The sequence below is a fragment of the Tympanuchus pallidicinctus genome, unplaced genomic scaffold (genome assembly GCF_026119805.1).
Source record: "Tympanuchus pallidicinctus isolate F22 unplaced genomic scaffold, pur_lepc_1.0 scaffold2, whole genome shotgun sequence".
Classification (NCBI taxonomy): Eukaryota; Metazoa; Chordata; class Aves; order Galliformes; family Phasianidae; genus Tympanuchus; species Tympanuchus pallidicinctus.
The window spans coordinates 40,377,133-40,400,846 of NW_026294721.1; the positions used below are offsets into that span (position 1 = coordinate 40,377,133).

General features: G+C 43.2%; 1 protein-coding gene across 2 annotated transcripts in view; it reads left to right on the forward strand.

Annotated features, from left to right (window-relative positions):
- Positions 1-23,714, forward strand: part of SHROOM3 (shroom family member 3) — an 83,109-nt gene that overhangs the window by 3,677 nt on the left and 55,718 nt on the right. The window contains exon 2 of one of the 2 annotated variants that reach the window (XM_052681883.1): positions 11,181-11,245. The exons of the other annotated variant lie outside the window; for it this stretch is intronic. Within the exon in view, the coding sequence (XP_052537843.1) occupies positions 11,244-11,245 (2 nt within the window). The 5' untranslated portion in view covers positions 11,181-11,243. The remainder of the gene's footprint in view (positions 1-11,180; positions 11,246-23,714) is intronic. 2 annotated transcript variants of the gene reach the window in all.

Genomic DNA, 23,714 nt, shown 5'->3' on the forward strand with positions numbered 1-23,714 from the left:
ATCTCTGTGCCTGGCTGTAGCCTCCCCACCTTGAGCACATATCCTAAAGGCTGCTGCCCTGTCCAGGGATGTGGGAAGGAGCAGTAGACCTACTTGGGATCAGGCCCTGAGGGGCTTATCTCTTCCTTGCCCTGATCCAGACTGGTGTAAAGAGACAAGCATCAGCAGCCTCCAGGACTGAACCTCCAGTTAACAAATCGCTTTCTCCCAGTGCTTCAAACCTTTAAATGATAACTGTTGAAATCAGGACAGAGACAGTGAGAGGCAGAGGAGATGGAAGGACTGGATGTTGGCCCTCTGCTCGCATCCTGGCCCCACGGTACCCCGAGGAGAGTCTGGCAGGGTGTCGAGGGGCTGCCCTGAGCCAGGCTGTGGGGCCCGGAGGAATGTGGGGAATGCGAATGGCATGCTTGAGTGGACAGCTTCAGAGCGAGGCGCAGGGATGGCTCTCACTGCCATCTGTTGTGAGCCCCGCAGGCCCTTGGCAACGGCGTCTCAGGAATGGGCTGGGTTTTTTTTTTTTTTTTTAATACCATAAAGAAATTCTTCCTTGCCCTCTTCCTTGCTCCTGCATACGCAGACGCATGAATAAGCGGGAACGGGGTTGGGATTCCTGCTACAGAGTGATGCGTGTTAAAGGAGAAAAGGGGCTTACAGAGCTCTGCTTGTATTCAGGCTGGGGAGGTGTTCTTCTTGGAGCTGTGATGTTCCATGAGCGTGAGCCAATGCCTGTAATTTATTGTTAATTGCCAGATCTCACTTTGTTCAAATCAATAGCAGGTCTGTATATGCTGAGAAGTTTTCTTGGTAAAGTCTCTGGATTTATAGCCATCCATTTATCCTTCTTGGTAAAACAGAGATCTCTTCTGTATTATTATTAAATGCCAAGGCTACAACTGGCATAAATAAACCCAACTCACTGACTTGCTGTCCTCATCATTTTCCTGAGACCTGACAGCAGCTGTATTCTACCTAAAGGGCTTTGCTGCAAAGTCAGGTGATGAGGTCAGAATCTTGGAAGTTGTGAACAACTCAGCATCTTTGCTCTTTCTGAGAGTGGTAGATTTTTACACCAGGAAAGGTTTTGCTGTGGAAGAACTCCGTCTCCTAACAGCAGCAGCTTTCTGAAGCTGCCAAGAAGGGTTAATGCTGAAACAGCCTTTATTCAAGCAGCAGGGGTAGGAATTGGGTGCGTTTCTCCAAAGAGCAGTTTTACAACTTCCGTATCCCAGAAAATTCTCTTCTGAAACAGAGACTTGTTTTCTTCCCACACCTTAACTTTTCTTCTACCTACAGGTAACTGTGGCCTCATTCCTGCCAATTGCTCAACGTCTTGTCGTGACTCAGCAAAGTTAGTTGTTTTTATCTAAGTGGTGTAATTCCTTTAAGACAAGGAATTCTATGGTGTAATTTTACATGATGTTTTCATAAGGTTTGAATTGAGACAAAGAAATAAGGGCTAAGTTAACTTTTCCAAGCAGCACATTGTTTTCTTTAGTGCTTCCTAGTCATATTCTGTGCTTATCTGCCTACAAATAAAGAAACTTGCAGAGAAATCCCCATAGACAAGATGGGCTAAATCAGGGAGCTGGTGGACTGAAAGAAATCTCTCAGACATTTCAGGCCATTTGGGAAGATCTGAGATGAGGGAATGAAAAATAGCAGACTCCCCTGTTCTCAGTGTTGAAGGCTGTGTTTGATGCCTGTCACACAGCCATAGTGGTTTGATCACAGAGAATATAATTTCAGTGAAAACTGATAGGTGCATGGAGGGGGATGAAATACTCCCTATTACAGGTATTTGTTATCACTTGACAGCTGTCAGTTTGCAGTAGGCGATTGGCCTTCCTGTCTGCTCGCTGAGAACTGGGCGGATTTGCCTGAGCTTATAGAGAAGGGTAGAAATCCTGCTTTCAAGTGCAGTATCATTTAACTGTGATAAGAAGGCAGGTAAAGCGTTTCTTCTGCAATATGGCTATGGGGAACAGGAAAGTAAAGTCTTTCTGAACCTACTGCGATGGGAAAAAACAAGTCATTAAAATCTGATACCTACCTGCATTTAATGAGAGAAACCTTGTTTGAAGAAACAATCCCAGCCCTATCACCACAGAGCTATCTTCAGGAGCCATTAGCCTTTCACCTCCTCATATGTTTTTTCTTTCACTTTTTGATCTTATTCAGTGGAAACGGCAGTGTGTCTGCAACGAGAGATTTAAGCTTTAGCTTTAATCAGGAGCTTACTCAGTCGTAACCGTGCTCTTGCAGCCTTTCCAGTAAGTGACCGCCAGAAGATCTAGAGGAGTAAGGCACAGAAAGAAGCAGCACTTAACATCAAGCTCCTGGTGTTTTAGTCATACCTATTTCTTCAGCGAGCCAGCAGATATTTTTTAGGTTCTGCTATTTCTTTCATCTTCACTGAATGTGCTTTACCGAGAGTGCTATTGCCACTTTATGTGGCGTTCGGTACTTTCTTTAAAGACCCTGCTCTTGAAATTCTTTGCTTTTTAGGTTTTCTTCCTATCATAATTCACAGCCTAGAAGACAAATCACAATTCTGCAGATACCAATTGTGAGAAGCAGATGACTTTCATTCTGCTCGTGGTTTTAGAGTCTTGTTCAAGCTTTTATACAGAGCGTAATACCTCAGTGTAATGCAAGGGACAGAGACTTTTTGTGATACTCAGGATTCTCCTCTTTGTAAAGATCATTTGCTCCCATCGCTTCTCCATCTGGTGGCGTAAAGAGAACATCTATTCATCTCACAGTGATTGCTCAAGCAGAAATCTGTCTTTTTGCAATAGAACTGCATCATTTATCATTCACTATAATAACTTCTCTGGTGATGAGGGGAGATAAAAAATGAATCATTTCCTTTGGCATCATTTCATTACATTCTTGCATCCCTGAAAAGCATAAAAGTTTCAGGAGAGGAGGGGAGAAATGGCTGCAGAAGAATAACCTGTGTAATGAAGGGGGAGTTCTCCCTCCCTGTCCATGAGTGTTCAGGAGCTGGCCACAAAGGCTGTCATAAGAAAAATTGAAATCTCCCATCTTTGTAGTTCAGGGAGCAGACTCACACAAAAGCTGCCTCTTCCTTGCGTCTGCCCTCTCCAGAAATGTTTCCTGATTGGAAAATCACAGGGTGTCTTGTAGGACTGATCTGTCTCAGTAATTCACTCAATTTCAGATGTTAGTTCTCCCAATGGCCAGTACAGGTGGCTCTGCAAACAGCCTCTTACAGCATCTGCTTGGACAGAACACTTGTGACAGGCAGTGTCATCATGGCTCCATGTGGAGGCTGGATCCAGGGCAGCAGAACTGCTGGCCCGCACTTCTGAGTCCTTCCTCACTGATGCAGCTGAGGATGCTGGAGACAGTGACAACCAGGTCTACATTAGTCTTCCTCTAGCAACCTGGTCCTGTCCAAGAATTTGCTCCCCATCTGTATTTAAACGCAATCAGTGAGCCTATAGAGTCTGTGTCCTATGTCTCATGTTATCTTGGGATCTGTGTCTCTCCATAAAATTTAACTGCATCTCAGCAGGTCTCCAGAATACTTGCTGTTCCTGAGTATTTTCTGCCTCAACCCCAACATGCAACTTTAGATGGTTTTCAATGCTGTTTTTTCCTGTGTTTGTTTGAAGCAGGCTGGGATCTGTTCTAATTCCAGCCCAATTCTATTTCAAAAGTTACCCATCCTTAGTGCACAAGGAAAAAACCTTTGTTGAAGACAAAGAAGTGAAAAAGAATGTGAAAAGAATGTAAGTTACACATGAAATAAAATATGTACACATTTATTTCAGCATGCTGATTTCTGTATTTCTTCCTTTCTTTTTCTTTCCTTTGTTTGTGGGTATCAAAAAGCAAAAAAATGCCAAGAATGCCTCATCCTATTGAAGATACAGTAGCAGTATATTCAGAGAAAACCACATCAACAGCTGTATTGCCCATATATCTCCAAGCAGAAAATTGTACACTGTCTTGAACAATGCATCACATTACAGGCCTACACAAGGGCCACATTGCAGTCACGGTGGGAACCATTACTCGAGTCCCCTGGTTTGTTTGTGTGCACAAAAATCATGCTTATAATATTGCTGTAACATAGCACTTTGCATCTAATTTAAGCAATACTGGGGCTTTTGTTTGTCTTACAAGGTCTAACATAAATACAAAAGGCCGTAGCCCAGCCTGAAGTTTATGAGACGTTTCCAGACATTCATGTTCACACATACACACTCCGTCAGAGGAATTTATGGCCATTACCATGTTCTCTAATGAGTACAAAATGAGACCGTTACATCTTCACTTAATTAGTTTGACAGATTTTCATTTAAATATAAAAAGACTTCTAGTCTATAGGGAACAAAAGGAAGGCTTTCTTTCCAGTGCAGTATTTGACTCTGCTTTGCTGGAGCAGGAGGTTGGGGGTGACAACTGAAGGGAGATGATGTAGTGTGAATAATTCTCATCTTTTGATTTCATGTTGCCGTTTCTTTGCTGCTTTTCCAGTTCCCCTGGAGCACCTTGAGCAGAGCGGTGTGACACGGCCCTTTGAGTTGCAGCCAGTGGAGCCCAAGTGAGAACTTGGCTTTTTCAAAGAGTGATGGATGTTCTGAGATTCAGGGGGGTGGCAGGGATGCTAAAAATATTAGAGAACTGCTGTGAGCTCCAAGTGAACTGTAGTCTCCAAACCTATTAGCTCACTCTGTCTCACTTCCCTTTGGTGTTTTGGCTCGGCTGTCCTTGGAGAGCATAAGAAACAGCATGGTGAGTTGCTGCGGGCTTTCAGCCATCACTGTGACATATGTTAGCCTGGACTCATCTTGCACCTTTCTGAAAAAGCCTAGTGTAGGCATGGCTGTCCCTCTCCACACATGCCAGATGCTCCATGGTGTTTAGCAATCTCCTGAGTTTTTATCCACCTGCAAGGGCATCCACTGGGCAGAACCAGGCAGCGCGTTGGTAAGTGCCGTTGTCCAAAGGCATGTTAGCAGCACAGTGTTATACTTTTGGTCACCCACATGCCATGGGAGCAGAAAACGTTCAGAGAAAATGTGCCATAGAAGTAGCCGTGGTCCTTGTGAAAAAATACATGTGTTTGAGCAGAAATCTCATTTTTTAAGCTGTTTTGCAGAGGGATGTATTTTGTTTATAGTTATCATTAGGAAGCAGGCCAGCTTGTAGGCAGTAAGTGGTAGGTTTTCCTCCCCTCTCCACCTGCCCTTTCTGTTCAGTGCTGCAGTCTCCCTTCACAGCACATGGCTAGGGTACAGCTCTGAGCACTCAACTCTCCCCACCTGTTTTTTCTGCTTCCAGAGAAAACCATCCCTGAAGATCACAAAGAAAGGGTCTAATCCTTGTATTGTGGGCTTGCAGATTGCCCCTTTGTCTCTCACTTAAATGCGGGCATGATGGCATGAAAAGAGGCTGCCCGGGCACATTCACCTTCTCTTTTAATGGTATTTCCTTAATAGGGTAGTTCTGGCAGTCGAGATTCTTCTATGGGGCAAAGACATTTTGATCATATTACTATATATATTTCTGTAGACTGAATGAGCAGTTTTGGCTGACAAAACTTGCTTGCAGAAATATCCATTCAAATCTCAGAGCCATGTGGTTTCCGCAATAGCATCTTATAAACATCCTTTGTAGTGTTGTTGCACTCTTTATTCCATAAGAGTCAGTAGGAATATGAGGGTAAAAAAAGTAAGATCCCAGCAGTGTGTCTCCTGCAGAGGTTGTGTGTTAGGGTCAGAGAGAAAAAAAAATAATATGGTGCGTATGTGCCAACATAAAAGCAAGAGCAAGGCTGGAGGAGAGCACGAGCCTTAAGACTGTTCTCAGTGATGCTCTGGAAACCTTATCTTTCCAATGCTCTGAGGAAGATATTAGCAGAGGACGATACTGTCATGACTCCAAGGAATCATGGTGTAGGCTGAAAGTATATGGTCCCATTTCTTACCTGGGGACAAGTTTGTGGAGTTATTTCATTATCATGTTGAGCCTAGCTTTGGAAAATTACATGGTCTGTGGCATGTTATTTAGTAAAAAAAATTGCAGTCCTATGTGCCTTCTCTTCTTTGTCTGGGAGGGAACTGGAGAACTGCAGCAGCTGTAGGTGGGAACACAGTGACATTCATTAGTGATGTTTTTTACTTTAATAACTTCGACCACCTGGAACAATACAAGCTTTGCCACTGAAACCATGCAGTATGTGACTCCAGCTCTCCAGGACCACACTCAGCTTGTGACAGGTGTCCCCTCCGTGTGCTCGCTGCAGGCAGTGGCATCATGCTCTCCATTTGCAGCGAGCTTCTGTCCCTGTAGGAGAACCCAGGGATTCAGTTTACACCATCACACCAAGCCAGAAGATGAATAACATGTTTTGTGATACTTTGGATGTTATTATGTGACACTGTCAGATAACACTTAGTACCTGCTTTCTCGATTTCCTTACAGCCTTTGTTTCTTCCTGACATAGCAGCTGGTTAATCTTAAACAACCTAGGGCTGGACTTGGCTTCTGAAAAACCCCTTCACTGGATTTGCATAACAGAGACCATCTAAAATGCAAACCATTTTGAAGGCTGGTAGTATTTTTAGCAACATATGAATGAGTGACTCTTTCTGAAAAAATCAGTGTTCCTTTTCATCTAGTATTTTGTCTCTGAGGTCACTTATAACAAAAAGAGCTTCAGAGCAGGAAGCACCGGCTCATTTTGATAACGTACCTAGCAAACAGTGCACCCTGTAGAATGATTTGTTGAGTCTTACTTCAGTCTTACATTTTTAATTTCATTTTTCTCAATATTATCCTGCAGCAGCAAGTTCTGTCTTTTGTGTATTTTGAAATCAAAGGAAAGAGAGCTTTTTAACTTATTTATTTATTTTTACTTACCGTGATTGTCTTTGAAAGTTTTAACAGTAACTATACCAGCCTGCTCTGTGCCTTCTCATATACCTTTGTCACATCTCCTTCTTCCCCACTCATTTCTCCTTTCTTATTCTTATTGTACAAAAAATAAAAATGCTCCATCAGTGCCGCTTCAGCTGTGATTTTTATTCTTGATTTGGTTGGCATATGTTTTTGTCTCTGACTCATAAAAGAGTACTTGGTTAATTTCTCTCCTGTTTTTAGAGGCTACATATTGATTTGGTCATTTCTGTTTGAGGAGTACTACACATGACCCATCTCCAACAGTGTTTCTGTACTGACTAGCAGGAATTCTTAAATGCTGTCAGGTCTCCCCCGCACACCTGTATGTCCATCTAGCGTATCCAAGCCAAAACTCCTTGGATTATGGTAGGTTAGGATTTCTTTAGGTCAGATTATCCACCTCAGTTCTGCTATCTAGTGCAGAAGGTCCTTAAACCATTTAAAGCTTTTTGTTGTTGTTGTTCATTACATGCCACCTGAGGGACCACAGAACACCTACGTGTAACCGGTGTCTTCTTATCAGAGCTGACAAAGTCAGTTCCTGCTCAGGAGTTACTTGCTGGGAACCACGTTTAAGTGTGCAGTCTGAGTGCCTCTTGGATGATAGCAGTGAATTGGTGGATAATTGATGTCCTCAGGGACATCTAAAAACAGCATTCGTGGTAGAAAATCTTGCACCAGATGCATCAGTCCTTATGATATTTCCCACACCTTTCTCGAACCATTTACAACTTGTGGCTCACTTGTCATTTGGCTTTTTATGAATGTCCCATCCCAGGATATGCCTCCCATGTACTGTGTCCAACAGTGATCTGAGAGCAGGAAAGATTTTATTCATGGTCATGCTTGCCCACACTCTGGAAATAGAGCAGTTAACATCACTGAGAAAATTATAGAGAGAACAAAGGCATTCTTTGGTTGCAAGCTCTGAGGTTTGTCCTCAGCTGCTAATGTACCTGGGAAGTTCTCCTGCCAATGTCCTTACCAGAGGCTGCCAGATAGGCTGCTGGTGTCAGGTAAGAACTGACTTTTTACCTGACTGAACACATGCACGGCACTTTTCATATTTAATTCAAGATCCAAATATTTTTGCTCTGTGCTGTTTCACTTTATTGCCCTTGCCTGGCACGGGCCTTTTCCATGATCTAACAAAAAGGAGTTTGGGTTTAATGATGAATTAGTGCTAGTGGAGTTTGAACTCTTCCTGTTTCTTCATTTATTCTTATCAGAGAGGTTGTGCTTCTGGAAGAGGAACAGAGGCTGCTCCTTTTTGCAAAGCTGACGAAGCAGGGAATGATCAGCTAGCCTTTGACAAATTCATAAATGAACATTTACTTTGAGCTTCAGTGGGAGAGACCCAGAGTCGTAAATCAACCCATTAAGCCTTCAACACACTTTTTTTGGAACCTCTTAGGCATTTCTTCTTTTCTGCTGCTGCTAAGAGACATTTTAAGGGCGCAAGCTTCTTGCTATCATTAAATACAAGAGCAAGTAATATTGCTCCAGGCCTGGAGCTGAGGCAGTGAGTAACCTTCCCACTTTAAGAACAAGTACCAGCAACTTCAGCTCCAGATATTTTTCATGAACACAAACTGAAGTGAGGTACCAGTTTATCAGGAAGGAAGGACAGACATGGCTGTGTAGAAGAGGTGGAATTTTCTGAATTGATTTAAGAAGATCATATTGTAGGAATCAAACCTCATAGAGTTGATTAAGTGAATAAACAAATGTATTCAGTGAATGCCACCTTTCCTTCCTCAGTTTAAGAAAATGAAAGCAGATGTTGATATTCCATAAAATTATCTCTTTTAAGAGATCTTGACTGGTGTCTGATCTCACCTTTTTCAGACTAGCACTTCACCAGGAACGAGAAGGAAGTTAGCAGTGTGCATTGAGTGTACCTAGATGTGTGCGTGAGTGAGGCTCTCTGCCAGTCTGCTCAGCCTTCCAGGAGCATAGCTTTAGTTATGGGGTAGGATGTGGTTTCTTAGATCTCTGGGTGCTGCTGCTTCTGAGTTAGCAGACGTGGAGAGATGTGGGGACTGGGACTTTGTCCTGTTTTACTTCCTGTATTACTAGCAGGGCACGTATGAGGATGTCAGGGAATGTTTACTCTCTCCATGTTGCATTTGGTGCTTTACAAAAGGACACTGCGTGAATGTGTAGGGGAGAAGGAAAATAAGAACCGTCATCACTTAACATTATTTCAGTTTGAAAGTAAGACAGCTAGTGTTATTCCTTACTGTTTACACAGACCTAATCTCCTTGGAAGCTTAAGGAAAGAATAATTAGCCAACATCTACTTTTAAAAAGTCAGCAGCATGCCTCTTTCCCAATATAAAATATTAAAATAAAAGCCTGTAGTTACATTAGATAAAGTCTGATTATTGGGTGTACTGTTTCAGACTCTTGTAGGATTGCTGTAATGATAGGTAACTTTCCTCTATGAGCAATTTTATGCAACTTGGTGTTTTGTTTTGTGTACACATTGGCTAGAAGCAAAGAGACAATCCAGCTAAGCAATGCAAAGCTACGCCACTGAGCTGCTCGTCAGGGAGATCTGTAAAAGTTCCCATTGCTCACAGTCAGCAGCAGTAGGATAGGAACCACATTGCGACTGCTGAGCAAAAAAGGGTTGTCTCCTTTTTTCGAAGGTGCCGAGGGTGGATGTGTTAAAGTTTGGGGGTCATGATGCCTGGGTTTCATTTCTGGCTGTGCCACAGCCACTGAGATGAGAGGCAGGATGTTTACGTCTGTGGGCTTGCATTTCTCCAGCTCTGTAGTGCGCGACTGTCCTACCTACAGGTGAGGGATGTTATGAAGCTTAATTACCATGTGCAGAGCACTTTGCAAAGTACACTGTGCTGCAGAAGGTACGAAATAATAATTAAGAGGGGGGAAAAATAGTCTTTCTCTCTAATTTTCAGAGGAATGTCTTTGTACTTTGACCTGGTTGTAACCACAGCCCAGAAGATTTTCCTATTAAGTAGGTGGTGAGAAGAACTGCTTCTTGGCAAAAACAAGACACTGTCTTCCTCAGACTCGGTGACCAGGAATGAGTCTTTTGAGGCTAAAACCAGCGACAGATGCTCCATCCTTCTGCCTCTCACTAAGTCTGTAGGAGCCCCAGGTCAATTCAGTCCCATGTGTCCAAGAGCAGGAGATAGCCAGGTATAAGGGAGTTCATCAGACGGTGTGTGAGAAAGGGAGAGCTTTGTTCTCCTTTCTGTCTTGAAAGAGAAGGCAAGATTTTTCCCAAACCCGATGTAGCTCAAAGAAAGCCACAAAACCTCTGAAGGCTCCCTTGTTCCTTGTATGCAGTTACATCTGGACTGTGGTACACGTGGCTGTGGTACATGTGGCTGAGACAGTTCTGCAATAGAGGAGATCTTAGGGAAACACAACTTTGTGCCATCTTTTATATGCATGTCTCTTCTTGTTTGAAGTTGGAGATAAATCATAAGCCATGGGGCTGGAAGTCATTTTACAGCTCGTGGTATGAAAATGGGTGTGTGTGGGTGTGCATGCATGCATTGCTTCAGAGTAAACCAAAAGACAGCCTTGTTTATTTTGTGCACTTGTTTAAGAAGACTGCTGGGTAAGAAACACAAGGAACAGATAGTTTGCTTTTGCTCTGCAACAGTGTCCAAATATCTCTTACGTTTGCTGAATGCTTTTGTATGTTACATGCTTTACATGCGAAAGAGCAGCTGGTCACTTAAAGCAGATTGCAGATAAAGCTTGTCCTTTGATGGAAGTAGGGAAGCCAGAGCCTCTTCTACTACACATGCTGTTTAAGGAGGCAGCAGTAACTGCTGGACCGACCCTCAGAACACTGTACAGACTGAAGAGGACTGAGTAGCCTGAGTGGTTGATGGGTCTGGAATACCCAGTTGGAGCATCTCATGGAGATAGGTTTTCCTGTGATACGTTTCTCCCAGCATCTTCTAAGGATGGCTCTATCTCCTTATGTACCTTCTGTGCACTTACTGACACTGTGCCACTTGGTGACATTGCCAGGCAGGACATCCTGTGTGTGGGGGCCCCCAGTAGACTGCCAGCAGTTTTTTCCAATGGATTTTGCCTTGCTGCAGGGAGAAATGTTAAAGGAAAAGAGGACAAACAAAGGGATAGACTGGGAAAAGTGGAATAGGCACAATGAAAGAAGGGGCTGCGAAACTACTGCCACGTATATCTCAGCACAGTTTCCATTCCTAAGGCCTCTTCTCCTCCTTCTGCAGGTTAAACGGGCTCTCCCTCCCCTCATGACTGCAGTGGGACTAATCACACAGTAAGGATTACTCATGTGAGTAAAACTTGCAGGCCTGAACCGCTCAGAGACATTCATACTCACATTTGTTCTTCCAGCCTTGTGAAAGCCATCTCCCCATCTCCCAGCCTGGGATACGGGCAAAGGAATATTTTCCAGGGCCTTGAGCTTTTTAGCAGCAGTCACGAGGTTAATTTGAGCTGTCTTCTGACCTTCTGACCTGCAACGTATTCTGGGGTGAAAGGTGCTTTGTTCCCTGTCCCAGTTTTGTCTGAGCCTCTGAAGAATGGACAGTCTGAGGAGATGACATGCTGTCCAAATAATGGAGAAAGGTCTAGCAGTGTCAGCTTTATTTGGTTTTAATTGTCATCATCATTTTCTATTTTAGTAGACATTAGGATGGGATGGCTCCTTTGCAATATCCTATACCATTTTTTTTTCTTTCAAAAATCTCTCAGCGGCTTCACAATCCAATTCCTGTCCAGTGGCTGCTTGCTCAGATCTAGTCCTGCAACACTTTGTTGAAAACAGCTGAAATGAAGGAACTAAGGCAACACTTTTTTTTTTTAAATAACCTAACAAACCTCTCCATGTGATCTGGAGGCAGTAAAGTGTGCTAGATACAGCACTGGCCTTGGAATCGGGACACTGGCTTGTAATTATTGTTGTTATCTGCATTTTTGTCCCTGCAGTGAGCCCTGCTCATGAGTTAGGAACCAACAGTTCTTGCTGCCGTAAAAGCAGAGCAGAAGGCAGAGCCGGGCCCCCTGGGGCTGCAAAAGTCTCCAGGTATGCCCTATGGTATCAGGCAGTCCTCATCAGCCCGAAGGGCATTGTGGTCATCACTACAGCCCTGCAGCCTTTGGGGTGGATTGAGCAGGTCGTGTTTATTTGTGCTAGAAGCGTATTGCCTGTGAAATTCCAGGGTGCAGTTACTTGGCCCAATTGCATTCATTTTGTCAGTGACATCTGGTGTGAAGTATTTGTGTTTGGAATTTGAGAAGCACTGTGTGGCATAGCAGCTTTGGTGAGCGGAGAGCTGCTTTGAAAGAAGTCACTGCAGTTGTGAACAGCTCAAGAGATTTGTGTTCTGAAATTGAAGGCTTTGCTGAGTGATTCCCGTCCTCTGTAAGATTCTTCCTATTTCTCTTTTGTAGCAAGACACAGATGTGATGTTCAAATGTTTTTATGCCCATCACACTTTCTGTGTCATTTCCACAGAAGTAATTCACAAATAAATAAACATGCCATTGTAACAGTCTCATTAAGTAGGAATGCAGCTCCTTTTGAAGGTGATGCACTTGTGCCTATTAGGTATGTGAGGGTAGTTCTCAAAGTAACACTCAATAGCAGAAAGTCATGTGCTTTCTTGTGCATTCGTGCACTGAGCTGTGTTTTCTCTTAATCTCATCTGCATCAACAGGTTGGTGTTATGGAAAAAGTATTTGCCTTTGAGAAAAAAGTAGTTTCTTCAGAGAGAAACTGTTCCCAGCATCAGGACATGAAAAAGTTCTAGTTATTACTGAGAACACTTCTGCAACTTGAAATTTTGTGATACGTGTTGTTTGGTGACAAACATCAGTAGCTGCAGTGCTACAAATGATCTTTGCTGCTTTCCTCTGCTGTGCTGTGGTTACACACATTTCCTTAGATTCAGGCATGTGAGACCCCATTCTATTCCCAGCTCTGCCATACACTTCCTGCATGGCGCTGGATGTGTGCTTTGCTTTTTCCTAAAGAAAAGATCAGTACAAGAGCTAAGCATTAGTTTTTCATCATTAAAAGTGTATGTAAGAGGATCTCACTTCAATTTCAGGGTCATTAAAATATCTCCTGTCACAGAACTTAACAGGCAGACATCTTTCATCTGATTTGCCCTTCTGTGTGTCTGCTTATGAGATTTTCTAACAAACTGCTTTTTTTTAAGAATGAATTATGGGTCGGTCGTTAACATAAGCTGCCTAAGAATTCTGAAGGATCTTATCTCTTTAATGAAAGCGACTCCACTGTAAGCCTTCTGCTAGCCCTGAGTTCCTGCTGTCACATTTCAGGTTCTTTACACACATTTACTCTCAGCGGCTGGTATTCAAAGATTGATTCACCAAGAAAAGAAAACTGTTCAATGAGAAGATCTTTGTTTTTCAGCACGCCGCCATTTCAGCCTTCCTCTAGGGAAATGGAGAGTGCAATGTAGTAGCTATTGTGACTGCTTGCTGGCTGAAGAAAGCAAAGGTAACTCATGGTGAAGGGAGATGCTACCTCATTTTGTTTCTGTACAGCAGGAATGAGTAAAGTTTATAAAAGTGTTCTGGGTAATTCATTCATTGGTTACCTTAGGGAGATTTCACTGTGACGCTGCGTGGCCATGGTGAAGGCTTTAGTGATTCCATTTCTCCTTTGGGCAAACACTCAGTGTCTTGTTAGCTCTTGTTCTGGAGAAGTAAAGAGGAATGGGGTAGAGACTGGAAAGAACACCCATGGGAATTGTCACTACAACTCACTCCCATGCCTCAAAAGAAAAAAGCAATTGCTTGACTGCTAGCCTGTGTGTTTTGAGCCAAGCAGGATACTTGATGTCTCAGGGCCTAATCTCTGAAAGCCATACATACTGGCCATCCACCTTTATCACCTGGCATGCTGATAGGAACAGAGCATTTGGTGATGATGTCTATTCCCTGAAATCAGGGCGGGATTTGTTCCTAATGTTAAGGGACCAGCTTGCCTATTCACTGGATTGGAAGCACAACCTTTCCAACCAGTTTGTCAGCTCAATTATTTGGTAACCTACTTTATGCTATAAAGCTCTGCTCCTGCATTGAATGGGGATTGCCAGAGGGCACAGGAACAACAGGGTGACTTGCTTTAAATCCTATGCAGAAGTTGCATTAGAGATGTAAAAAAAAAGATTTCTTTCTAGCTGATAGATTTATTCTCAGTCATATTCCTGTGGTCTTGATGCAGGAAACAGGCAGAGCAAATGGAACAGAATACAGCTCAGGTAATCTGGTTAGAATTGCAGGAGGACCTGAGCAAAGACCAAAACACATTCTGCACTGCTCAGGAGAGGGACTCTTAACTCCCTGCAGATTTTTTAGTCAACATTGTCTTTAAATCCATTTGGGCTCTAAAAGTAATTGAGGTGAGTCAGAGGGAGATTTTCCTTGAAGGCTGAGCTAAAGAGTCTTGAAGATGTTAATACTCACCTTGGGCTCAGACCTGCAAAATTCCTTTCATGGGAATTCCCTCTAAGTTCAGTGTGAGCTGCCCCCTGCCTGGAAGTTAGGAGGTTTTCCCTACCCATAAGTACCAACATAGTTAAAGATAGGCTGAAGATGCATGGTTTACACTTCAGTCTGGCTCTGACCTGTTTTAGAGTCTGGAAGTTATTCCACTTGTAATCTCCCCACGTGTTGTTTACTGGGGATTTTTGTTGGGCTGCCCAAGCAGAAAGAGCATGTTGCCTGCAATCTGGAGTTTATAATGCAGTGCAAAGTACAGGCAGATCACTTCAGCAATGCTTTTGCATGCACTGCACCCTTCAAGGTGATCAACGGAGCTGATAGGGAGGTTCGCTGAAATAAATGGTTCCCCAGTGGCTCAGTCCCGTGCACAGGCAAATATTCTGGTTTGATCCAGCAAAGCTTTTAAGATCATGATCAGCTTTGAGAATGCAAGTCGTTCCATTGCAATGATCTGGATTACCCACTGCTGGCAGGGGAACAGCGCTCGTAGCCTGGCAGGATCAAGCCCTTGGAGAGGGAGGCCATGTGCTGGAGGAAGGGACAGAGGTGACTGCAAGCATTCCTGTCACAGCATAGCACCCTGGTATTTAGGGCAAAAGCACTCTTGAGTTTTTTGTTTAACTCCAATCTGCCTGACGTCCTCAAATTGTGCAAACCGAAATCAACAAAGGAGGCTAAAACCCCTGACAGCGGTTTCTCTTATTTGCTGGTAGCGGCACCGGGTGCAAAATCAAATTCTTTCCAAGTGTCAGGTAAGTCAAACTGCAGAGTGTCCCAGAAGGGAATTCTTGAGGACTTATGTTCCACAAATGAGACGAGTGATAATTAAAGCCTGAACATTTCTGCTAGGCTGGGAAACAAGAAAGAACCTTCTTAATTCTTTAAATTCCTCATACTAGCCTGTGAAATATATTCCATTCATGCCTGTGTCTTGCTGCTTGTTCTCTCCATGTCTCTTTCTTTAGTATTCAAGCCACCTGTTTGTAACTAGTGTCCTGCAGGTTCTCAGGGCTGCTTTCTTCTCCGCTCTCTCTGCCCTTGGTCTTGTTGCTTTGACACTGAGGCCTTGTTGTCTGCAAGAGACAGCACGCTGCAGCTCCCTGGCTCGCCCTGCTCCCATAACTTCATTCTTAGAAAGTTTCTGAGTTTCCCGGGTGATAAAACATGTGCAACATTTGCTCTGACCTGAATCGTTTCTGAAGGCATTCAACCCTGTTTTGTTATGAAGGTTACTCAGGGTGGGTGATGGGGCATGAGAATTCTCCTGCAATAGCAATTCTTGAAAAGTGTCAGAAAGTTGCTGCCTGCACCTTTTGCACTGTAGAATTGATTTGATTCGTTTTTTAGTGTATGCTGAATGATTCTTCTAACACTCAGGCTGAGACACCAGCAGAACAAATCAGCACGCTGTGAGATTGACTGTCCTGTCTTCCCCCAGCTATGACCAGATGGGGAGAAAAAAAAAAAAAGAAGGAAAGAAAAAAAAAAAGAAAAAGAATGAAGAAGAGGGAAAAAGATACAGCCGCAGGTCTTGGATTACATGCATCTTGGATACATAGCAGCTATCAAACTGCATATGGTATAGTAATGGAGTGTTTGCTGCACGTCTAGAAACCTTTGGTTATTTGCTGGAGACTAAACTAATAAATCCAGCAGTATTTAAAACTATTAAAAAAAAAAACAACATAAAATGTCAGAGAAAAAAAAAAGCCAGTGGTAAATAACTCTGGAATGTTGTGAACTGAGTGTGTGGGATTTTTTTTTCCTTTGCCCTTTATTATTTATCCCATTAAAATAAATACTCATGCATGATGGGTAGCTCAGGTCTTACAGAGTCTCGCCGAGGAAATTTACTAACAGTTCTCAAGCAATTACATTGGAGTCTGATTCTGTTCTCACTTATGATGGAGTAAATGAGAAGTAACTGTATGCAGAATATGTGTATTTCCCTTACTATTGTAAGCACTGTGGAATTATAAGACTTTGGATGTGTGGCCTTGATCTGCATTCCAGTGATCCAGGCCACTCCAGATACTTTCCTGACATTTTTTAAAATAGTTTTTAATCATGTTTCTTGTGCAGAAAGATCTGCTAGCACTGATCTGATGGCTTCAGTGATAACTTGCTACATTTCTGTTCATAACCCCAGCTCACAAGACAAGCATCACTTCCAGTAAAAATGTAAAAGCTTCAGATCATGATCACCAAAGTTTTGAACTTCAGAAATACTCTGTGATGTCCAAACTTCTCAAAAACCCCACACATTCCTTTAATGGCTTTCTTATAATATGGGAACCGAAACAAACCCCTGGTTCTGAAAATCCTCAGACTTAGAGTTGAGCTGTTTTTCTGATGAGGCTCTGATAACTTGCATTTTCATGTATTTGTGCTCTTGTAAACATTATACTCCTATAACCAAGAATGAATCAGTAGTGGCATTGATGGATCTGGCTGGCAGTCCAGAACTCAGCAACAAAATATGAGACCGTGTCGAACCATGTCTGGATCTCTGACCGACCAAGTGAAACTGTCCTCTTGACCCTTTTCGAAGGAAAAAAGTAGAAAAAGAATTCTGAAGAATAAAAGCCAAACTACTTCCATTTTTAGTAACTTACTGTCCTGCTGGCTTTTGAATGATGGATTTTGTGTTGGAGTGTTACATCACACATTCACCACAGTTTATTTGCCCGGAGATAAATTGTCCAACCAAACCTGCCAGCTCCTCCAGGAACCTGAATATTGTCAGTAAGTACATAAGAATCCTCACAGGACAGTGTGCTGCCATTTTCCAATCTCAGTATAAATTTTGGATGGCACTGGCTTTCTTCATGAAAATAATTTTCTGCTCAATACAAAACATTCCTTTTTAGCTAGAAACTTCATTTCCTCCTAGCAGTGTGTGAAAACTTTGTACCAGGATCACTGAGCAGCCTGGCCCTAATTGTACACATTGACTTTGTATTTTTGAACATTACTAGCTCCTGCCAGCATGGTCAAAGGTCATTCTGAAGCATCTTTGCCATCAGAAAACAACTCACAGCCAGTGTTATGCCAAATTACCAGACAGGGTTTTAATACCACCTCAGTTACGTATGAATAGTTGCAGAAGGAATCACAGTCCTGTTTTGAGCAAAGCTCGTAGGCATGCAGTTCAGAATAAGCATGAGGACAAGTGCTTTCTTCGGTTGTCTTAGAAGTGATGAATGCCATGTTGCCTTCATTTCTCCAAGATTTGTTTTAAAAATTAGAAAGAATGCCCCTGACAGGTAATCAGAATAGTAATAAGCAGACTGAAGAAAGCCACTAAAGAAAGCTGAGCAGGGTCTTACACTGCAGTAGCCTATGAACTTTGATGTGGTATTGTGAAACCTGACATTTCATTGCCAAACTGCTCCAAGAGGGGAAAAAGCTTGTGGAAATCTATCACTATTGCTGTTTTTAACAAAATGTGCCATACTTCTGCAGGAGAAATATTTAGATGAGGTCTAATGAGCAAAGAAAATTCTGATTTTGATCACTGAAAGTAATAAGATCCTGAGTAATAATTGATCCTGAGATGCCCACCTTTTGGAAATAGTTTTGCCTCCAAATAAATCAGATGTCACTGTGCCATGGTGGGTTGTTAGATGGGAACTGTTGTGCCCCTTGGGAAACATTTGATTTCCTTTTAGAAGAGAAGAGATGATTTTCAATCTAGTTGTGGTTTGTGAGGCTGCAGAACTCCATTTGCTGAGCAGATTCATGTGCAGTTCAGCCTCTCATCAGACCGGCACCTCATCCATCCACGTTCAGGAAAGCACGTAAGCCTCTGTTACTTGGAGCCTGCATCTGTCTTATGATTGTGGACTTCAGACCGTGCTGCGAATGAAGCATGTGCACAGAACTCAGAGACGTGTCTGGCTCTAAGCACACTCCTGAATTGGAATTGAAAGCCGAGGCCTTTTCTATGGTCAGGCTAAAAATGTGTAGAAAGTTGGTGAGAAAGAGCATGTTCCTGTTCTGTACTGCCCCAAAATACAAACACAATCTTTCTAAGTACTGGCATGAGGGTAAATTACTTTGCTGGTACGATAAGTGAAGGAGAAGTTGTGTTAGAGGTATGTCATATAGAGGTAAAGTCAAGACATACCATTTTTTGAAGAAAAATGGAGGTTATCTAATTTCATGCCGTGTAATTTGAGTTTCCTTCTAAATCTGGTTATCAAGCCATGGAGGCGGTATCTTTGGTGCTCCAAGATGAGCTGTTTCTGCAGGAGCTGCTGTGAATGTTAAAACACGGTCATCAAGATGAGAAGCATTTCTGAGGGACTTACGGCCCATCTGGAAGAAGCTAAGGACCTAAGATCCCAGCTGGCTCAATCTGTATTGAGAATGCTTTTGCTTTAGGATTAAAGTAAAGGGGGGTGGTTGGAAGTGCTTTAACTGATGCAGCTGTGATTTCATAGCTGGCCACAGTTTCTAGACAGTTTGTCTCTTCTGTTTGATCACATAACGTGAATGCTGTTAGTACTTGTAATAATTTGTACTTTATCCATTAACAATAGGACAGTTTCAGCCAGGTGAAAAATAACGATAACAGTGTTCACCGATTAATTTGCCTGGGTAGGAGACACTTTAAAAAAGGAGATATTGCAGCATTTGTGATAGATCATGGGTTCTTCTTACTGTGAGAAGTGTTTGAATCAGAGCCTGCTTGTGTCTGTAGAATAATTGAGGTTGAGAAGATAAACACAACTTCTGGGTTGCACTGATGCCCCGTGTTGGCATCACCCTGCCCATTTAGCCTGAACTGAAGCCAGTGACAGACACAGATCCTACTTCTCCACCCATGTTTTATGGGAGTCTGCAAATTCTGACCATGGAGCAAGAATGAGAGCACGGTTTATTCCCATTTTATTCCCCAGTGAACCATCTTGTTGTGCAGTATTAGCAAGGTCATGGCCGGCATCCACAATGGTCTTTAATCCAGGGTGTAGCAGCATTCAGCTTTAGCAGCATCAGAGATACATTTGATGAAGGGGAGGAACCATATCTGGATAATTTGACACAGCAACTGCCTACTTGACAGCTTAGTGACCAAATGTAATTAAAAACATTCCTGTCTCCGGCACTAGGCTTGCAAATCTGCCATGCTGTCTGTAATTAGAGATGTTGAGTGGATATATTGTCTGTGGAGTGGGATTATTGGTACCTCCTTGCTTCTGATCCTCCTGTTTTATGGTGGCCTGTTCACTGGATGCCCAGAAGAGTTCACTGTCAGAAGTGATGGGGAGGGAGCAGGGCAGGAAGCTCCGTGAATGAGCTGAGGATCAAAGGAGTGCACTGCCATGCTGTTTGTGCACTTTTTAAAGAAACCATTTTGGATTTCAGCACATCATTAATTAGACTCAGAGTGGACAGATCTGTTACTGATACAGTGAGAAGATAGAACTATATAACCTTTGCACAGGGAGGGGAAAATAGCCATAAATTCAGCAAATGCCCAGCATAGCATGAGAGCAAGAGTGCAGGGCACAGCCCACTGGGGAACATCAGCTTGCTAACACTGTAGAGCATCATGCTCCCTCTGGAGCAAGCACAACAGATTGGTAGATTGCAGCTAACTCCTGTGCAAAGTCTGTAATGTGCTTGTACCTTCCTTTTGCTCAGCCCTATTTCCTTGCTCAGCCCAGACCTACAGGCCAAGCTTCCAATATTTCTTTTCCTTCTTTTTAAGAAGTCTTGAATGCCTGAGCAGGACTCCTTGAAGTCAGTGGGTTCAGCAGACTGATGTGCACTTTTGAAACTCAGGTCATGAATATAGGCACATGCTTTTCAAAGTTGTATCTATAAATTTCAAAGTATTTCTGCTTGCCCATCTGTATGATAATTCTTGCTTTCTTCCCACTGTGGAACAGGAGCAGTGGATGAAAATACCATCTTGTAGGAACATTTTCTTTATGGATGGGTACATGACGGCCCTAACTGAACCAGCACCCTTCAGAATGTAATAAGGAATGAAATCTTTTTCATAAATGTTTCCCAGTATTCCCGATGAGAAGATTAGTTTGATAGAATGGTACAAAATATGCATAGAAAGGTTATCATACATTATTCAGGAAAGCGACCTTTTCTTATAAGGATTTCCCTGCCTGCCTTTCTCTGGATTTATTCTTTGTGGTTTCTGGGTTTGTTTGGTTTGTTTTTTTTTTTTTTTTGGGGGGGGGGGAAAGGGAGGGAGAAGGGGCTGTGAATGGGGAACTTCCCTTAATTTCATCATACCCTCTCCCTGCCTCTTATAGCTTCTCTTTCCTTTGAGTTAGATGAGAAGCAGCAACAGAAAAGGGGAACAAGGTCTTGAGTTAGAACAACTTTTCCCCAGTCATCGACACTGCTCAGCTCCATGCAGGGCAGGAAAGGATTTTTGAAGGCTTGTTTCTCGCAGGAGAAAAAGCAGCATCTGAGAAGGCAACATCAGAGCCAAAAAAGATCAAGCTATTACTCAATCACACCCTTTAGTTCCTGATAGAAGGGCTGGGTTGAGAGCATCTGTAGGTGTGGTTGTGAAACTAGCAGTGAAGTTCATTTCCAGTCTCTCTTGTGAGTATCAGAGATCACACAGGTTGACTAGAAAAGATGTGAGAACTGCTGCCTTGTGGACAGCAGTGCTTTTTTAAGGGGTAATGAACAAGTGAACTTTTCACTCTTGCATCCCTTCTGCTTTTCCTTCCCTGTTGTAGTCACCTTGCTCTCTTTTACTCTTGTCTCGTCATCTTGATGCCTGCAGCACCAGCAATTACTGCAGTGTAAGCATACAACAGGCTATGGCTGTCTGGCTTCTAGCAACTGGAGCTCTGTCATTAGTGACTGGCTGTTAAAAGGGTGAGCAAGACTGGCTCCTTCCCCTTTCCTGCCCATTGTCTGCCTCCCTATGCGCAGCTTTGCCTCCGTCATCACAACCTCCAGTGCTGATGGTGAGGAGATTTCACCCTCCTTACTGTGAGCAGCCTCATGATGCACTCCAGTCTGCAGGCTCTTAAGAAGATCCTGGCCTTCTGGACTACATCGCGACGGTGCGTACCCCAGCTCTGCAGGCTTGATGATCTCTTGAACGTGTACAGTTGACTTGGAGCTTTGTGCCGAGCTCGGGCACACCAGTTCTTTAGCAGAGCGCTTGCTGACAGGCCCTGTGCTTCAGCTTCCTTGATCACTTTTGCTTCCTTTGGTGTCCATTGCAGGTATTTCAGCTCTGCTACTTTTGTCTCTATGTCTTTTATTTTGGGAGGGACTGGACACGGTGAGATGGGACACTGATTTTTACAGTTGCCTCTTATGTATTTTTATTGTTTCCTTGTTCCTATATAGATAAGCACATCTAAAGCTGTTACTCTGAGACACCTGGCTGTGCATAGGAAATGGTATTTTCCTGTGATGCAGTCCTCACCTACCGCAGTTCACTAAGAGCAACCTGTAAATGGCCCTGCCGACTGCTAGTTTGCCTTCTTCATTTACGTTGTGTGCGGTCCCTGCAAAGACTATATGCAATCTCACTGTTATGATATTGAATACATTATTACAGATGGTGACAAGTTGGTCAGAGTAGCACCATAGTACATTGGGAGTTAATTGCAGGCTGGCAATGTGTCTTTCAGACAAGTTCTATGTTCACTTGTTTGGAGTGTTTGGTCAGTCATACGAAGTGTGCAATATTTGCTCTCTTTCTGGTGGTGTGTTTATTCAGGGGTATGTAGTTCAGTAGTTTATTGAGATTCTAGAAACTGTGGAGGTCTGTTTTCAAGACTGAGCAGGACTAGGTCGTCTTTGCAGTCTTCTGGATTCAGTGTTAGAAATTATCTGCTTAGCATTTTCCTAGATGCAGCATTGAATGTGATGGTGCAGAGTGTTTCCAGCCAGGAGTTAGGACGTAGTGATACCAGGTGTAGAGCAGCCTTGCTTTATAGCAACAGTGTAGCTTGTAATTCAGTCTTGACCTTATAAAATGACAAGGCACCTTCCTTTTCCGCTGGGGCTGCCTGCTAGCCAGCCTCTTACTGCAGATTGCAGTGTGGTATTTTTTGGGGTGGGCGCTTTCCTTCTTGAGAGTTGATTCACGGGCTCATTTTTGATGGCTGATATTAAATGGACACACTTTCAGTGCTGTATTGTCATATAGTCTTGAATTGCTGCGTGATTCCGGAAGGCATTCAACTGTTTCGACAACCCTGTTCAAGTGCATTACTTTTCTTGAGATTCAAGCGTTTGAGCTTTAAAATACAAGTGGTAAATTTCCAGATGTACGTAGTGTGGTAGTCCTGAGGAAATCATCATGAGCTGCAGCTTAGGCATAGTGAGATGCAGGTATTTTCATTTAGAAGTCTAGGATTTTTGGTGTTTTTCCCAACTCTAGATTGAGACATTCTCTTCCACTTAGAAATTCAAGTATTTCATTTTTATTTACTTTATGTGTTAAGCGTGAATTCCTCTGCTTGGCCTGTTCCAGTGCAAACAAACCACGATTTCTTTTAGTGATGGAAGCAAATGAGAGTTTAATTGCATGATAGCACAGGGCATCTGAGATCCTGGCATCACAGTGTGGTGTTGTGATGCTGAGTTGCTCCCAGGGCAGCCGTAACAGAGGGCTTTACCTCTATCAGAGCTGTCAGACAATGGGACTGAATAACAGATTGGGGGGAGGGAGGGGAGAGGGATTCTGGATGTCTAGTTGCAAAACATCTGAGAAAATCAGCACAAGGTGGCAAGACCTGCATATGCTCCTGACAGGCTGATACTTAAGGAAACTTTTTCTCTCCACTGAACTGAGCCTTAGCCATTTTTTTTTTCTTTATTTTCTCTTTTTGTGGGGTGTTAGCCACATGTTTGTTTTTTTTCTTGGGCAGTTTTCTTTGGCAAGCTCATAGATCCCGGTACACCTGCAGACAAAATGGCCCAGAAATGTTGAGTGCTCACTGTAAACCATGCAATACTACTTGACCTAGACAGGCTGGAGAAGTGGGCCCGTGTGAACATAATGAGGTTCAACAAGGCCAAGTGCATGGTGTTGCATTTGGGCCGGGGCAATCCCAGGTATTTATATAGAGCAGGGGAAGAATTTCTTGAGAGAAGCCCTGCAGAGAAGGACTTGGGGGACAAGAAGCTGGACATGAGCCAGCAGTGTGCACTTGCAGCCCAGAAGGCCGTGTTTTGGGCTGTGTTAAAAGGGCTGGCCAGCAGGGGGAGGGACGTAATTGTCCCCCTCTACTCAGCTTTTGTGAGGCTCCATCAGG